The following is an 18,427-nucleotide window of genomic DNA, read 5'->3' on the forward strand; positions in this document are numbered from 1 at the left end:
GCTCCAGGCTCTGAGCTGTCAACACAGAGCCCCATGCAGGGCTCGAACTCACAAACTGCGAGATCATGACCAGAGCCAAAGTCGGACGCTTAACCGACTGAGCCACCCAGGCACCCCAATAGGATTCTATTTTTAAAAGAAGGTAGGATATGGCATCAAGTAGCATCCATTAGTTTATAAGCGCTCTTGGTAAGTAATTGAAATCTGCTTCCACCTTAAAGCTTGAGAAAGTCCTCTGCCTAAACTCATTGCTTTGGAGCAACTGAATAGGTTGATGCCCATCAGCCTGTCCCTTGGATTTGTATGTTGAGAGGTAGCCATTCCTTCTTGAAGCAAACAAAACAGAGCCCCAAAGGGAAACATGCTGGGCTTACTGTACATGCCCATGGAGCCCAAACATGTGCCTTAACAACTCTCACGACGCTGTTCCACCCACACTGGGGTGTGTGCTCAGTTGGGAGGGTGACTGAAGGCACCCTTCTCATAGCACCTCTGATTCTTGTTCGCAGATCTAAGTTTCACAGATAGACATGAGCATCCTGGATGTGGCATTTACAATGAAGCCCTCAAAGAGTGCTCTTTGGCTAAAACAAATTTGATTTTAATACTGTACCAAACGAAGACCCCAGACAGTGACCCTGCAACACTCTGCACACCAGAAATTAAGAAAACCAGAAATTAAATGTTGTTTCTTTAAATGCTGCGTTTCAGTCCTAAGCTCACATCACTTCCAAGTTGAAATCATCTGTAGGTCCGTTGAGACATGACACAAATTAGGGATATGGTGTGCAGATTCTTCGAGAAGGGCACTTCCTTGAAAAACCATGTTCGTCAAAACCCCTTGGAATGGTCTGAGCAGGCCTCATTGCTCTTCTTACCCCGAAGAGACAAGGATGAAGGGGAGAAGAAAGACTCTACAAAAACCCATCACACTCTCCCTCAACCTTAGCCAATCCACTGAGGACTCTGCTTCTGTGCCTGGCTGTCAGCATCCATGGAGGAACATTCAGAACCAAGAACCTTCACTTTGGAATTTCTGTGACCATTAGGAATTTCTAGTAGATCATTGGACTCCCTCCCTCCTTAGTCTGCCATGTGGCAGATCTTGAAATCAACAGGATGAACTCAAGAAATCCCTCATCATTCAGTATCTCTGACACCCAAGGTTCAAAAACAAATGTGAAGGCAGAATTTCTGGCATCACTTTCTCAGATTCCCATGCCAGTTCACACATATGACAAGGAGCATGCAGTCCGTAATCTACCTTCTCCAGAAACACAGCAGGGTGGCTGAGCATGCTGTTATATATATATTTTTACCTACACACACACACACACACACACACACACACACACACACGTTCTTTATGGAAATTTTGGATGCAAAGGAAAATTTTTAAGTCACCTGTGATCCCAGTAATGTTTTGATGTACATACTTACAATCTTTTTTTATGCATATATTGAGAATTTTTATAAAGTTGGGATGTTACATATAAACCATTATATCTCTTTTCTCTCCAACCCTCATTTGTAAATCACTATTTATTATCAGTTATATCTTCATGCACCAGAGCTTATGTTAGGCTCAAGATGTCCAGTGGCTCTGCAATATCAACCTATTACTATTCAAGAATAACATCCTTCATGGTATAAAGCACACACCAACTGATTCTTTAGAGCCATGTCACCTAGCACTCTATCATCACAAGAATATATAAAAGCTGCATAACTGTACCCTCACCCTCACCCTAGTGGCTGGAATAGTACAGTGGATGAGAACACACTCGGGAGCCAGGTTGCCTGAGCTCTCATCCACCTCTGTTACATTCTAACAATGTAGTTTAGTGCCTCAATATCCTCATCTGTAAAATGAGGGAGATAAGAACAGTGTTTCCCTTAGACGGTTCTTAGAAGGATTAAATGAGTTAACGTGTTTGAAGTATTTAGAACAGTGCCTGGCATACACTGCACTATGGAAGTGTTAGCTGTTGTTAATAATACCCCAAGCCTTTTCTCAGATATACCAGTTGCTTGATACATAATAAGCACTTAATAACATTTGTTAAATGAATGAAGCCTCTGTAGCACCATCTATATTGTGTTGATATTATGGCTATTGTTTTTTAAGCCTTTTTGGATTCTGCGGAGCCACAAAACAACAGTCATTTTTCTCTGCCCATGATATTCCTCCATTTACTAGTGTTGTATGGGATCAGCTTTGGTCGTATATCCTAGCTGGTTTAAATTTTACGGTGACCAGATGAAAGGAAATTACTGGATAGCCTAGGGTACCCCGTGAATCAATCTAATTTTCTGGGTTCTTTGGATCCCATTGATTATATGCTTTGGTGGCCAGAAGCAGGATTATCTCAGCATACGTTTTAAGCCAAGAGAGGACTATCATTGGAAGCCTACTCAGAGAGTAGCCACAGACTTTTCTGGAAAGGGTGATGTGAGAACTAGGTCTATATGAATTGACCGTCACTTTGCTTAGATGTATTGTACCCATTGCCTTACAGTTTTTATATGGACTGTGAAGAAATATAGGTAAGAAAATAGATTAATTTAAAGGTCAATAAAACCCAGAATTCTTGGGTCAGGAAGAGAAAAGATATCATTGTATTTGAAAATAAAAGAATAAAATAGAGTCAGGCATGGGATAAATACATTAAATAATACTTTCCACTGCCACTGTGTTCTTTTGATAGTATATTGTCCTCAGCAGGCAGTTGACTTTTTCTCCTCGACATGGGTAAGTGTAGGTCTGAATGAAGACGGTTTGAAGGAAGATGGATGGGGTGGGGGAGGGGCGAACGGACATTTACTGGCAGGTGGACACGTTTCAAGCCTGATGATTCTCTAGAAACCATTTACCAGGCAGCTTTAAATCACAGTCAAGAGATAGGTGCTGCTTCAGTAACTCAGGTATCACAGTTGAGAGAGGTAAATATGTTCTGTGTGACTGTGTGTGTGCTGTACTTCAGGGATTCTTTACTCTGATGATCTAGAGTTGGGTTTCATGGTCTTTGAATACCATAACATTATAGAATAATTTCTGGGAAGAGGGGCCATGACTTTTATCAAATTCTCAGAAGTATCCATGATCCAAATAGTTTAAGAGCTCAATGTGGATTCCTAGGAAGGGGCGGGGAGGAAAGTGGCTGCATAGAAAATCACAGTAAAATATATCCCATCATTTTATATAATGGGTGATAACTGATGGCTTAAAAATGACTCAGGGTTTTGATCTGGAGCCTATTAGAGGCATTTGGTTTCAACTCCCAATTAAATATCTAATCTAATTACCTTATTTTAACATTATCCCTATTCTTACTGTTCTAATTCATCAGCTCATTCTAATTAATAACATTTTCACAGGCAAAACCTCTCTAAATTTTAGTGCAGTTCTATTGTTTACAGCACTGATTTCCACAGTATTGTGGATAATTATTTCATATTTGATAGACTTTCAGGATTTACTTATTATTAACAAGATCCAAACCCAGCAAAACTGACTTATAGTTTCAAGATGACAGAGATGACAAAGACCTTTATATCCCTTCTCCCTTCAAAATCACACCAAAAATAGGAAGGGAACAAGAAATGGATACACATCCCACCTTTCATGGAACCATAATGCATGAGGGCAGAAAATGGAGGGAGGATGTTCATAGTTTAGTAGAGAAAAGGAAGATCTAACCCAAGTGCCTTTGGGGTGAGGGGATGGAGGAAGTGGTACACGTGAGAAACATCCCCTCCAGAACCTATCAAGGCTTAGGATCCAGAGGCATTAGAGAATACAAAAATGGGGTGAAGTGGAGGGAGGGGGTGATGAAAACACTGAGTCCCCAAGTCCCCACCCCTTCTCCATATAGTCAGAGGCCTACTCTTCTCACCTATGCAGGAGATAGAATATTTGCTGCAGAAACTAAACCCCAGACTTGAGGACACCAGCAAAAGAAAAGTTAAGGTGAAGTACATCCCGAAAATGAGAGAATTAAGTGAAAGTCTACATTCTCAAAGATGAGAAGATACAAGTCTCTTTTCTCATAATGTCAACATCCATGTTTACACCATTTCCAAGCAAGAGATTGGGACGTCCACAGAACAGGAGTTTAGATACTGACATTTGGGGCCCCCAACAAAAGACCAGCTGGCCATCTGCTCACCTTGTGGGAAGGCCCAGAAATCTACAGACACCACCCCCAAACACTGGTGTGTGGCAAACATTATAATACTTTACTCTTAGATGAGTAGACACTCAAGGATATCAGGTGTTTGAGGGAAACCAGCAAACAGAGAGGAAAAGGAGTTAGAGGAAACAGGTAACAAGGAGCAGAAGAGAATTTCAGAGGAATTATAATTATCTTCAAAAAGATAAAAGACTATAATGAGAAAAGAATAGCATGCTATGAGAAAAGGAGCAACAGGCAAGAAAATGCTTACAAATTAAAAATATTATTATTCCTGGAAAGAGGGGGAAAATGTGGGAAAGAAGAGGCAAGAAAATAAAAGAATCAATACAGGAAGTCCAATATTCAATTGGAGTTCCATTCAATAGGACACAACAGTAAAAAGAAAACTATTTTTTAGAAAGATTACAAAAATATTGTACTGAAGAAACTGAGCCTCCATGTTGAAAAAGCCTTGCCAAGCCAAATGATGGGGGAAAAGTCCCAAACCAAAGCATATCTTTGAGAAATTGCCAAACCCTAGGGATAGAGAGAGGATTCTAAGAGAGAGGAAATCAAATAGCATAAAGCGTTAGGAATAAGAACTGCATATACTTCTCAGAAACGGCTTCAGAAGTTAGAAAACCATAGAGCAGTCTTTCAACATTCTGAGTGGAAATGTTGCAACCCAGAATTGTAGGGGAGGCTAACAACTGAATGAAGACATTTTCAGTCCTGCAAAGCCTCAAAAGCTAATTCACTCCCCCAGTGTTGAAAAGTTAATACCCTTTCTCACAACGCCACTGACAGATGTGCTCCTGCGAAATGAGGGGGGAAATGAAGAAGGACAGAGATGTGGGTTGCAAGAGCCTGGAGGTCAACCCTGGGAGAGAAAAGCTGGCAGCAGATAGAGAATCCAGACCACAGAGCAGGACCAGGCCACCACAGGGTGTCCCCAGGACGGGAAGGCATCTAAGAAATGGTGTGCCCCTTTGGAGAGCTGTGTAGGATGTGAGAAGACTCAGATGTTCAAAGAAATCTTCACTCCAGGAAATAAAAACATTCACATCAGAAGGGAAACAAGCCCCAGATCCTAGTTGGCTCAGCAGTGTCTATGAATAGAGTGCAGATCAGGAAAGCGCTGTATCTGGATTGCATTGTGAATGTGGGGGAGGGAAGAGAGTACGTGTGAAGATAATTCTCACCCATCACAAGACATCAATGTTTAAGAGCAAACTCTGGCACCTGTATGCTGGGAGTTGGCCCGCCTCTACCACGTACTAGCTCGAAGTCCCTAAGCACATTACGTAGCTTCTCTGTGCCTCTGTTTCTTCTTACCTGGGGATAACAGTGGTTTCTACCTCACACGGCTGTGATGCGAATTAAGTCAGTTAAACAGTTGTAGAGTTCTTAGGAGAGTGTCGGCACATAGGAAGGACTGTATAGGCACTTAACGACTAACCAAGTGCTAATAATATGTACATACTATATAGAAATATGGTAGAAAATAATTACCAAATTAGTAAAAGATTAGATGCCTTTGGGAATCAGGAAAGGGGAAGGATGAGGGACTACTGTTTTTGATCCTAAGTCTCTTACTACGATTTTATTTTTTTTTTAACTATTCAGGCAATACATTAAAGTAAAATAAAATTAACTTAAAACCAACAGCCAACTCCAAATTTTAAAATGAAGGGGCACACACAGCTTTGATATGGACTACTTCATTCCCCCCATCAACAATTTACTAACATTCCTATTTGCTATGCTAGTGAAATTACGTGTATTTCTGAATGTAGCAGAGAACCCAACTTAATTTTTAAAAATAAAACTGTCGGGGCGCCTGGGTGGCTCAGTCGGTTGAGCGCCGACTTCCGTTCAGGTCACGATCACACGGTCTGTGAGTTCGAGCCCCGCATCGGGCCCCTGTGCTGACAGCTCAGAGCCCGGAGCCTGTTTCAATTCTGTGTCTCCCTCTCTCTGACCCTCCCCCATTCATGCTCTGTCTCTCTCTGTCTCAAAAATAAATAAACGTTAAAAAAAAAATTTAAAAATAAAACTGTCAACACAGAAACTTATTCAGTTATTTCTGCAATAAAATCATAATTAATTAAAAAACAAAGTTTTTATTGCTCTAAGAGAAGAGATACTATCTAGTGGTCCTGAGTTTGGGGAAAAAATATACATGAAAAAGGAAGCAGTTTGAACCTACTTTCCCTTCCTCTTGCCCTCTGATAAAGATTTTAATAAATAATGAAATGGGAGACTTAACTAAGTACAAGGGGGAAGACATAAGGGCTTTGGGTCAAGAAAATGCATAGATTTATGTTTCCAGAGGCTTACTGTCTCTTCCAAACTAACCAAAGGACAGCAGGAACCAAAGAATCCTGGTTCTATAATTATATCCCACTGCTCCCCAAATATCTCACACTGAGCCTAGGCATTTCATAAGCATGCTACCAGAGGCCAATAAAAACGGATTCTAGGGTCACCTGGGTGGCTCAGTCAGTTAAGTGTCGGACTCTTGATTTCGGCTCAGGTCATGTTCTCACGGTTCGTGAGTTCAAGCTGACAGCACAGTACCTTCTTGCGATTTTCTCTCTCTGCCCCTCCCCTGCTCCTTCACAGGTTCTCCCTCTCTCTCCTCTCTCCCTCTCAAAAATAAATAAACTTAAAAAAAAAAAAAAAAGTATTCTGTGTAATAAGATACTCTACCTGATTCTCAATCTGGGTTGCCAAATCCTCTCCCAAACCCTAGTTTTCAAGATATACCCTGCCTTATTATCTGTATAAATTTAATCTGTCCTCCAAGCTAATATGAATTAAGGTATTCATAAGACAACTTCTAGAATACTATCATGTAACAATTTGAGTACTTTTAAGTTGCTTCTTTAAATAAATATATATATATGTGTGTATATATATATATTTTAAGGTGTTCTCTTTTGCCTGCCCTCATTTAAGTGGCAGCTGGTGGGTATAGCATCCGCTTCTAAATTCACAGCCCCCCTTTCTCCTCCTACCACTAGACACTCCTCACTGCAATGTAGAATCACAAAACACATTTTGCTCTGGGCCTCTGCCAAACTGTCACTGTATCTGGATAGTGCAATCTCCTCTCTAAAAAGGGAACAAAATAATCTGAACTTTGTCCTGGTGTGCCAGTGTGGGCCACCATGACAGCCAGCTAATCCATCACTGTGGGGACCTTAGGCTGTGCAACTGACCACCCAACTGACTGCCATCAAAGGGGGGTGGCAGTTAATCATTTCCTTAAATGATGTGAGTATGGAAACAGCTGATTGTTGCTCAGCAGACGAACCTTATCCATTCTCCCTGCCCTGAGTAGTGACTGTGGCCATTTCCCCTTCTCCCCAGACCGCAGGGTTTCAAGAGATTCTGACCGAGGTGGAAATTTTAGCGGTGATTGTGGGATGCCTGTGTCATGACCTCGACCACAGGGGAACCAACAATGCCTTCCAAGCTAAGTAAGTGTTCTAATTGTTGTTATTTTAATGCATTTGCCTTTCTGTTCAGAGCCAAAGGTGACGAGTGCTAAAGAGTAAAGCATTAATTTTTGGCATCCGAGGCCAAGGCCATGCAGGCTTGGGTGTGCATGTCATGGGGCTCATCCATCTTTATAATTCCCTATTCTTCTTTTAATTGCAAATTTGCCCTTCATGTCATGCTTGTTGATTTGGTCTGTCTCTGTTGACCTCAGTCAGATAACAAAGCTCAGATTTTAAAAGGCCTGTTTTTTTTTCCTTCCGGAATATTTGCCTTCATGGCATTATAAGCATCTTGGACTTGCTACTCTCAAAATCAGGTTTTGAGACTATTAAAATAAAAGTGGCCTTCGGAAATTTTATGAAGCAGAATATGTTTCTTCTCCCAATAGACTCTCTTGCAGGTTCTTTAATGGTGGGTGTTGTATAAACTGCAGTGAACTAAAGCAACGCAGGAATACGGTCTCTGCTGTTCCCATCCCTCCGTCCACAGAAAGGTGGGAAGCAAACAAAGGAATTGCATCAATCCTGGGAACGTGTGAGCACCTAATGTGCACAGACAGAATAATGTGCCCCTAAGCAAGTTGGACTGGTCAAAATAACCAGCCGTTACCTGGTGGCTCACACTGTGGTCTTATTTGGAAATAAGACCAAAACCCCAATCTCCTGACTTATATTGAAGGTCCAGTTTTAGTGTTCTTTTTACTATCTGTTTGCAAACAAAATGACACGTGGGTTCAGGGGCTGGAGCAAAACGTTTGGGGATGGAGAAGTTAAGAAAGGCTTCAGCAAAGAGGTAAGATTAACTGTCAGATAACTGATTTCCAAGCCCCCGAACAGGTCTGCCTCCATAACGTGAACATCAATAGCCCACTGTGTGTCAACAGCATCACTCCCTTTGTTCCCTAAACATTGACCTATTGGGGCCTTGGACTCCTGGCTCTTTACATATCCTCCCAATCAAATGAATTTTGATTTTATAAACTTCTCTTTGCATCCTGGATCCTATTATAACCCCTCACTTTAACCCTCTTTTCTGAATATCCTACCATTTCTTGACCCTCTTAACCTTCTGTGACATCCACTGTGCAAAAACTCAGCACCAATACAGTCAAACAATTCAGTTTCTTGCTACTCTACCTAGACTTTTACAGGCTTTGGGAGAAAATGTCACAATTGCAAGAGTCTGAGACATGCCAAATATGTATTGTCCCAGCTCAGCTGGAGGCTCTATACTTCCCACAGATCTTTCTGTGTCCCTAGCCAGCTCCATCCCCGCTTGCTTTTAGCAGTTATGTGTACCAAACTGTTTTCCCTTCCTAAACCACCTCCTGTCTACCACTGCCCCCACACCACTCAGCAGATCACCTTGCCTCCTCCTTCACCGAGAAAATTGAGGCCATCAATTGAGCCCTCCCTCAATTTCCTCCCCTGCCATGTAGAAACTTATCTGTCTGGCCCCATCCTTTCACCCTTCCGTCCTATCTCAACCAAAGGGCTGTGCCGTCTCCTGTCTGAGACTAATCCCTCCACCTCAGCTTTGGGGGCTTTCCTTGCCCCCTCCCGTGGGACCCTGCTCCATCAATCTTCCTCCCTCTGCCTTGTGTCTCTTTTCCATTCCTACTAGTGCTCAGCATCCTGTTAATGTGAGCGATTCTCCACCATCTTGAAGAAGCCTGCCTCCAACCCTACTTCTCCCTCCGGCTTCGGTTCTCTTTCTCTCCCTTACTTTCCAGTCAGTCTTCTTGGAGGGTTGTCTGTTGTTGTCTTCACTTCCTCAACCCCCGCCTCCTACATGGCCATCCAGTTCCACCTTCCCAGGGGAGCCCACCAATGGCCCCTGTTCCCAAAGCTGATGGACACTCTTTTTGGCCTTCTTTCTTGACGTTTCTTGCCATGAGCCACATTTTGTCACTCCCTCCTTCCAGGAACTCTGTCTTCCTATTGGAGCCCCACAGCCACCTCAGTCTCAGTCTTTGCCTCTACACCTCTCTCTTTTCCTCTATCCTAGTGAATAGCAGGGCCAGAAATCCACCAGTCACCCAGATTCTCTCCTTAGCACCCCAAAACTGACATATCTGCAGGGCCAGAAATCCACCAGTCACCCAGATTCTCTCCTTAGCACCCCAAAACTGACATATCTGCATTATTGGGTAACTACTGCTTCTTTGCACCCATCCTGGGTTGCTACAGCAAGCAACCCATATTCCCTCCTCCAGTCTCCCCCCCACCCCCTTGGCACTCAAGAATAATCTTTGTGGGGCGCCTGGGTGGCTCAGTCAGTTAAGCGTCCGACTTCAGCTCAGGTCACGATCTCGCAGTCCGTGAGTTCGAGCCCCGCATTGGGCTCTGGGCTGATGGCTCAGAGCCTGGAGCCTACTTCCGATTCTGTGTCTCCCTCTCTCTCTGCCCCTCCCCCATTCATGCTCTGTCTCTCTCTGTCTCAAAAATAAATAAAACGTTAAAAAAAATTTTTTTTTAAAAAGAATAATCTTTGTAATTCACAAAGCTGACTAAGTCACTCTCCTGCTTAAAAAACATTCACTGGCCTCCTGTGACTTTCAGGATATGTTCAAATTACTTGGTTTAGCCCCCCTGAAGGCCCTTTTCAGTTGGGCTCCTGCCCATTTTCCTGGCCCAGCACCCACTCCTCCCACCCCCACCCCCCATCAATGCATCAGTGTCCCAGACACAGGGGCTATTGGTGTCCTCAATGGGGCCATGTTAGTTCACCTCTCTCTGCTCCCAGGTTTGCTGCTTCTCTATCCTAGAATGCCCTTCTTCTCCTTCTTGCCCCAAACTCCTCCGAAAGCATCACCCCCTGGGTTTTATCTCTGAGGTACCATCATAGTCAGTGTATCTTCCTTTAGCCCCCTGTCTCCAGCCCCCTACCATTCTGCCACTTATGCATAAAGAGGAGATAAATGTGTTAGAAATATGTTCATAAAGCCAGACTGAGCACCTTGTGGGTTCTTTTAAGAGTCAAGTGCACAATACTTGTTCTCAGATACCAACATCCCCTTCCAGAGAGAGCCTGTGTATCACACTGAGAAAGGCGGCCCTTTTTGCTAATTGACCTCTCAGGTCTTTGGACCAAGAATACACACCTGATTAAAACCCAGCTAATCATATTTCATATACCAGGAATTCAGAGTTGGATTACCATGATACTGACTCAGTTATCTGTTGAGATCCAAGCTGTGGATCACAGAGACTTGGGAGCTGTAGGCTGCCATTTTGGGAAAGCCGTGATGACAGAAATAGATAAGAGAAACAAGAAAGTGAGTCTGCAGAGAGAAGAGAAGAAGAAAGTAAATATTCATAGAGAAACAGAAAAAAAGATTATACAACCTTGGAGACAGAAAAAGCAGACTTGATCCCTGGCTTTCCACATCTCTACTCCATTGCCAGGAGACCCAGCCACACTTGTGATAACTGGGTTCCCTCAAAGTTTCTTTTATCATTTAATCAACCTCTTTAATGAAGCTGCTTCTAATTGATTTCTGTTTTTTTGCAACTGACAGTGCCTGAGACAATGAGAAGTACTACAATGTACTTGTTGTATCCTACCTCCAGTGCTCACCAACATACTTGTAGGGTAGATATCTTTGTCTCCATTTAACCAGGAGGGCCTGAGCCTCAGGGAAGTAACTTGCCCAGATTCATGCATCCAGAATGTGGCACAACAGTGTTTGGACCCAGACTATCTGATTCCAAAAGCCATTGCTTAACCACCGCATCATATTCCCTTTCATGACTTTGTATTATTTATTTGGGGCCTTTAAGCTTCAAGGTTATTAGCTGACTTGCCATATATGTGAGCTCTGGAAAACTACAATATATTTTGACATCCAGCAAATCAAGACACAGAGCCATAAAAAATCCTAGGAATGAACTAGACCTTGGTCATCATATTTTTCAACACCTTAACTTTACAAAAATGGAAACTGAGGGGTCCCTGTAGAGGCCACTTTTAGGCAAACAAGCTTGAGCAATGGAATGTAGGAAGTGCCCATAGTGACCACCCGGCTGAATGCAAACCATCCCATCAGGTGATCGACCCACCTGCAAATATCCTAACTGACCAATGGGCTACTTACAACCAGGCACAGTTGCCAAAAAAGGGAGAATTCCATACTTTACCATACTTCCTCATCTTCCCCCTTTAAAAACAGCCCCCACCCACTGCCTCCTTGCAGACAGCCTCTCCCTCTGCTGTCCTGCCCACTGCTCCCTTGCAGTGTATCCAATAAACTTCTATCCTTTCTTCAGCCTCAGGTGAATTCTTTCACCACCAGCGCCGTTGGCTTCCACCATATCATCCCCCCACATCTGAGGGCCCCATCTGATCAGATAGACACCCCATGTAAACACCACAGTTCCCAAGTCTCAAGTGACTGGTGTAAGATTAAACAACTTTCAACATATGAGATAAGGGTTAAGTTGCTGATTGCTGATATTAGAATTCAAAGTTCGGGGGTTTTGGGTTTTTGGTTTTTCTTTTTTGCATCCTTATACCACATGATCAAAATCTACTCTTCCAAGACAGTCTGACATGTTTCCGCGAGATGATTAATCCCGTACACAACTTAACCAGCTCACGGGATGTCTATCAGCCCTGCTTCTACCTAAGAGAGTTCCTTTTGAACTTAGGATACCAAACATCACCACCACCCACCCTCTTGTTAAAATGTCCTTCAACAACGAATACTGAAAGAGACCTTTTAAATCATGGTGAAGGGATTACCTTTTTATTGATTAGAATAACACTTATTCAGTAAGCGTGCCATTGTTTAGAAAAGCCATAGGAAGAAATCTAGTCCTTATTTCCTTTGTTATTCCACAATCATTGAGTGCTTTTTTTGTGCAAGGCTCTGTGCTAGGCATTGTGGGAGAAATAAAGAAGTATAACAAACAGTCCCTTCCCTAAAAGTAGTCACAGTATAATTCCAACCTTTCAAGTGATTTGGAAATAGATTTAAATGCACCAGTTATTACGTGGCAAAGCATACAGTACCTTTTATTCATATATAAGGCTATAAAGAAACAAGAGACATTTAGCAAGGGACAAATTACTATATAAAATGCAAAATGCCTCTATAATAAAAAGTTGTGACTTTAGTTATAGCACAATATGATTTATTCTCTTAGCCTTTCTGATGAGTGAACCTTTGCATTTTCATATTTTATTCTTAATTTTTAAGTATTGGAGCACGTGCAATGAATGATCAATAGGTAGAGAGGGCCACCATACCACCACGCTTAGCAATTGCTCTGTGAACACCTCTCTCCCGTTTTCTCCGGGGACAGCATTTCCCACTCATCCCCCCCCATCTCCATTACAGCTGCCCCCGATGATTAAATATCAGTACCAAGCAGCTTTGTAGTATATTCTCCTAGGAGACTTCTTCTATTCATTTCTAGCATAATCTCTTATACTCATTTATTGGGAATGAAAACCCATCTTGTCGCTTTCGGCCAGGTCCCAGAAGTGAAATCCTGGGGCACATTAATCTGCCATGACAGCCTAATCCCATTCCTCACCACCTCCCAGCAATTCTCAATTTCCTAATTACCTTTCATAGTTTTCCTTTTAAAACTTTCCCATAAGCCATATCTGGAGAACTTATGCACGTTTTTGCACATTTATTTCTTGGTGCCTGAGCAAAGTGCCTGTACAGAAAGAATTTTCACTTTGACTTTTCTTTTTAATAAGTCTCTTCTCGGTGTGTCACCTGTCCAAAAATGAAAGTCTTCAGTATGTCAGGATGACCTAATCAACAATGAGCTTCATAAACAATCACATGTATTAATATTCCTGTGCTCATGAAATTCAGATATATAATATGGATATCCACAATTTGGAGATATAGATGTATTGACAATATATATATTTGTATGTATATATACAAATTGTATATATATATATATATATATATATATATACATACATATATATATGTGTGTATATATATGTATATATATACATATATATATGGCATATATATATATGTGTGTGTGTATATATATATATATGTGTATATATATATATATATATATATATATATGGTAACATACTTATTACTGCCAACCTTCAAGTTTGAACTATAATCTCTAGCCATACTACTGTAAGCTTATTAGCCAAGCAGCTAATATTTTTTTAATTTATTATTTATTTTTGAGAGAGAATGGAGGAGGGGCAGAAAAAAGGAGGGGGGACAGAGGATCCCAAAGTGGCTCTTGCGCTGACAGCAGTGAACCTGATGCAGGATTCAAACTCACTAACCATGAGTTCATGACCAGAGCCCAAGTCAGATGCCTAACTGACTGAGCCACCCAGGCGCCCCACCAAGTAGCTAATATTTTTTTAAGCACCTATTCCATGCCAGGCAATCAGCTATGATATGCACATAAAACATCCTGGAATTTCAAAATCCAAAACAAAGGCACCCAGGGTGCATTTTGAAAAATGTATTTTCATAAAAAGGAACTCTGATAGAAAATAGTTAACTAAAATTAAATATTAATTAATCACTGGTTACTAAGATTAGCCTAACAATTTTGCACTTATTAAATGGCATAGATGAAGGTAAGATTTAAAGAAACAACACATACCTGATTAAAATGTAGTTACCACCCTCCCCCTTAGCAACTCTATTCATGATGATACCTATGGAACCTAACCCTGTGTTTCTCCAGCATGTGGTCAGCTCTGAGTCTCTCCAAGATTATGGGCCCCTGGGCCCCTGATCTGGCTGTGATCTTGGGCTGCTTCACAGTGGAGATGGAGGGCAGCTTAGGACCAAAATCCTTCACGTTGCACGTATATGCAGTTCTTGGCTCCTCTCATTAGCAGTGCAGACTGTGAGCTGTCAGTCTCCGGCATTTCCAAGAAAAGGCCAAATTGCCCTTTTGATGTCCAAACTCCCTGGAATGAGCAGGAAAGAACACAGGGACTCTGATTGCCGTGATTGCCCTTTAAACCATAGGATTCTCTGGATCTCTCTTGACTCTTAAGATGCTCTAAATCCTAATCCTTCCACAAGAGCTGGAAATGAACACACTTGAACATGTCCAATGAACACTTTGCTGAACTGATATTATTGAGAATTAACTGGTTCTGCATAAGCAGGATTTACAGATAATTCAAAGTAACTTTTTCAAGTATTTAAAATGGAAATTGATATGGCTTTTAATTGATTTAATAGACTGCAGTCTACTACATGTCATGTATTATGATAAGCACTTCCAAGTATTTTATTACATTTTCATAAATAACAGGAGGTAGGTAGCATTTTCACAATTTCAGAGACCAAGAAACTGAGCCTTAAAGCACCCAAGTAACTGTCCAAAGCTTTTTCCAAGAGCTAGGGTCTGATTCCAAATCCAGGGAACTTTCCAGAGTTCTACTCTGAGATACAGTGGGACTGTGAGCTGGGAAATCATAGGAGAAGCTTGTCAGCCTTACCTGTAAAGTGGTTCAATGGACTCTGCATAATATGCCCAAGGGCTTTTCCCCTGGAAAGGCAAATACATTGGGTATAGGACGGTTAGTTGTTGTGAACACTCGGAAGCTACATACAGTTTAGTTCATGAAGTGCACCCTGATCCCCTAAGCTACAAATTCTGTCTTTTGTCCTTGGAACATCTGAAGCACTTCGATTGGACATGGAACGCTTTCTATGGTATTTGTGTTATGTGCATTATTTATCTTATGACCACATCTCATCTGAATTTCTTAGCCACATGGCCTGTGTCTTATCTATTTTATCATCCACAGGATCTAGCCTAACACATAGAAGGTTTTTGAAAAGTTTACTTCGTGGATGAGTGAAGTGCCCGGTTTCCTAAGAATATATATGCTCGTGTTCCTTTGCCAAAGCAGGAAAAGCAGTCTGATCCAAAGAAATGGCATGGGAGAATTGTTGGCGGGTGGAGGGCCCTAGTCACTCACGCTTCTCTCCTCTTTCAGGAGCGGCTCTGCCCTGGCCCAACTGTATGGAACTTCTGCTACCCTGGAGCATCACCATTTTAACCATGCTGTGATGATCCTTCAAAGTGAGGTATAGGCCTAATACTCTGCTCCCCTTGTCAGAAAACCAATACAACAATGTTTGCTACTTCTTTCTTTGTAGTGCTACACATAGATACAGAGAAAAGAGACAAGTTTTTTTAGGCCAAACTATTGCTTTTCTTGGTGGCTTTTTAAAATCCTTTCAGATGCCTGACCAAGAACCTTATTCAGTTCTTCCCGAGCTGATTTATTTGGGTTTCATGATTGGTAAGGAGACTTTTCAGATTCACTTAGCAGAAAAGACGGCTTATAGCTTGTCACCAGAGCATGGGCTTATTTTCTTTAAGGAGCACAGAAGCCACTGGCAAAGTGACTTGACCCAAGTAGTGAGTGGCCCACATTCCCATTTTGCAAAAGTCGAAGCCATTTTACAAGATGGTAGAAATAGAAACAGGGTGAGAAAATTACACTTTATTAGCACAATTGAGAAAGCTATGAAAGATAAAAAGAGCCCAAAATTGCTGGTCAGAGCAGTCTGAAAGTGAGAATTGCAGCTAAACTTGAGACCCAAGGCTAAAGCCATATGCCTTATTTTGCTTCATGTCGCAATGCAGGAGTTAGACATAGTTGGACTTGTGTACTTTTAGCTCTCCACAGAGAAAAAGAAAAACCACTAACTGACTCCGGCTGAGGCATCTGAGTTTTAAATTGCCAGGAAAGGATCTGTTTAATTTTCTGCAGGCGTACAGACTTTTTTTTTTTTTGAGGCCAAGAAGGGATCATCTGTTCCCCATTATTTGTCAGTTCTCTAGCTGTGCCATTAATTATTATTATTATCATCATTAAGGCCCTGCTTCGCTGAAATAGCATCATTAAATATGGAGGGTTTTTTTCCCTCCAGCCTATCTTGAGAAAGCATGTCTTTTGCAATATCACAAAAGCCTTCTTCGACCCCATAAAGGAGAGTCAGCACTCCGGAACCCGAATGCAACTGGGGAAGGGCAAACCCGCTGAGGGAGATGTATTTTCAGTTGGGAATGAAACATCAAGGGTTAGCCTCTCAGTAACTCTGACAGAAACCAGCATCCCAGCCTCTGCAGCTCTGGAATTTTCCTATGGAAGCCATGTTTGAGCTGAGCGCTATGGAAGAGGGAGGGAGGGTTAGGAGGAGCTTGGAGCTTGGGTGCAGACTGTCTTTTCTGTACTGGCAATATGATGAGTTTACACCTCAGACCCCAGAAACTCCCACCTTTCTAATAACAGGGATTATGAACAGGATGTTAGGGTTTTCTTGGAAGGTAATTTGTTTGTCTCCTTGGGAAAAACAAACCCCACTAACTCAGAATTTGTCTTCATACAAATAAAACACATTGGCTGGCCTTCACTCCGGGGTTCTCTGTAAGGAACACAGAATAATGACAATGGAAATTCATCCTGAGCAACTGTTGTGTGGGTTCTGGTCTGGCTATTATCCCACACACACCCCTGCCCTGCGCATCAGAAAGGCAAAAATGCACCCTGCTTTTCAAATGAGACAGAGGCCTGAGGCAAGCTACTCCAGACCTTTCTCCCTCCACACTTGGTTTTCTTTTCATCCGTACCACTCCTCCATAAATGTAAATGACAGTAGAAGCAGTATTTCAGGGGCACAAATCTGTTTCAGGGACCAAACCCTTGAGGCACTGTAGAAGGCCAATTTGCATGTAAACAATACACTGACTGCAAATTAACTGTTTTGGTTTATCAAAGCCTATCTGGCTAGCTTTATCACTCTGTTAGCTGTAAATTGTGTCAGTTACTATATGTTCTTTAAAATTGTTAAAACGCACTCTCTCACAAAAAGATCAAGATCCTCAAATTCAGACCAGCTTTCTCTGAACTCCACATACTTTTGACTGTAACTTACTCATAAAGCTATTTTCTTTCACTGGGAGATGCTAGCCATTGTCTGGATCCAGGTGATGACTTTTCCACAGCTTCCAACCACTTTCTTCCAGGCCACAGAGCACCAACCTATGATTGATCCATGGGGGAAGGCTCAGGCGAAGAAACCTGGGCAGAATTATGGCTTGGTCTACCTTTACTTACTTGTCTTCTTCTTAATGGCTGAATTAAGGGTCTGGAAGAGTTCATTTGAAAATTATTATTAATATTGGACCTGGTCCCAGGTGGAACCAATATACTCTAGTCTTAAAGGAGTGGAGGGTTCACCCAATGAGATAAATTAACTCAGGGAAGGAGATTATCATCTGGTAGCTGGTAAGAAGTAATTTGCTAATTGATATTCTGGTTCCCTGAAAGAATTAATTTACCTCTTAGCGGAGAATAGTTTATTCTCAGGCAGTCATCTGCCCCTTCCTTCCATACCATCTTCTGGCTCTCAGCACCCACTTTAAAACCCCTCCGGTTCCCAGGCCACATGTTTTTGAGTTCATAACTCATGCTAAGAAGACTTGATAAATGAAAAGCCCCTGACTTTCAAAGCAAGTTAAGTGAATTGTTGGTCACTTTACAGGATTGTTTCACTTTACTAAAAATATCGCAGAACTGTCTAATGTAGCTAAAACAAATTTTGATGAAAAGAAGTGTGCTTTCCAAAGGTATGGAGATAACAGGTACAAATTTTCCTAGGTAAAAGTCATCTTAGCAGTCCCAAGAACTATGCCAATAACACCATCTTATACATTCTAGCGACTCAGTAATTACGTACTGAATTTAATCTACCACACACTTCA

The 18,427-nt window shown here is 41.8% G+C and overlaps 1 protein-coding gene across 3 annotated transcripts in view; it reads left to right on the plus strand.

Moving 5' to 3' along the window:
• The window catches only part of PDE11A (phosphodiesterase 11A), a 413,214-nt gene that overhangs the window by 330,452 nt on the left and 64,335 nt on the right, over window positions 1–18,427 (plus strand). For all 3 annotated transcript variants that reach the window (XM_060621932.3, XM_060621931.3, XM_060621933.3), the window contains exons 13-14: window positions 7,551–7,660; window positions 15,651–15,741. In XM_060621932.3, coding sequence (XP_060477915.1) covers window positions 7,551–7,660; window positions 15,651–15,741 — 201 coding nt within the window. The remainder of the gene's footprint in view (window positions 1–7,550; window positions 7,661–15,650; window positions 15,742–18,427) is intronic.

Source organism: Panthera onca, chromosome C1 (assembly GCF_046562875.1).
Source record: "Panthera onca isolate mPanOnc1 chromosome C1, mPanOnc1 haplotype 2, whole genome shotgun sequence".
Classification (NCBI taxonomy): domain Eukaryota; kingdom Metazoa; phylum Chordata; class Mammalia; order Carnivora; family Felidae; genus Panthera; species Panthera onca.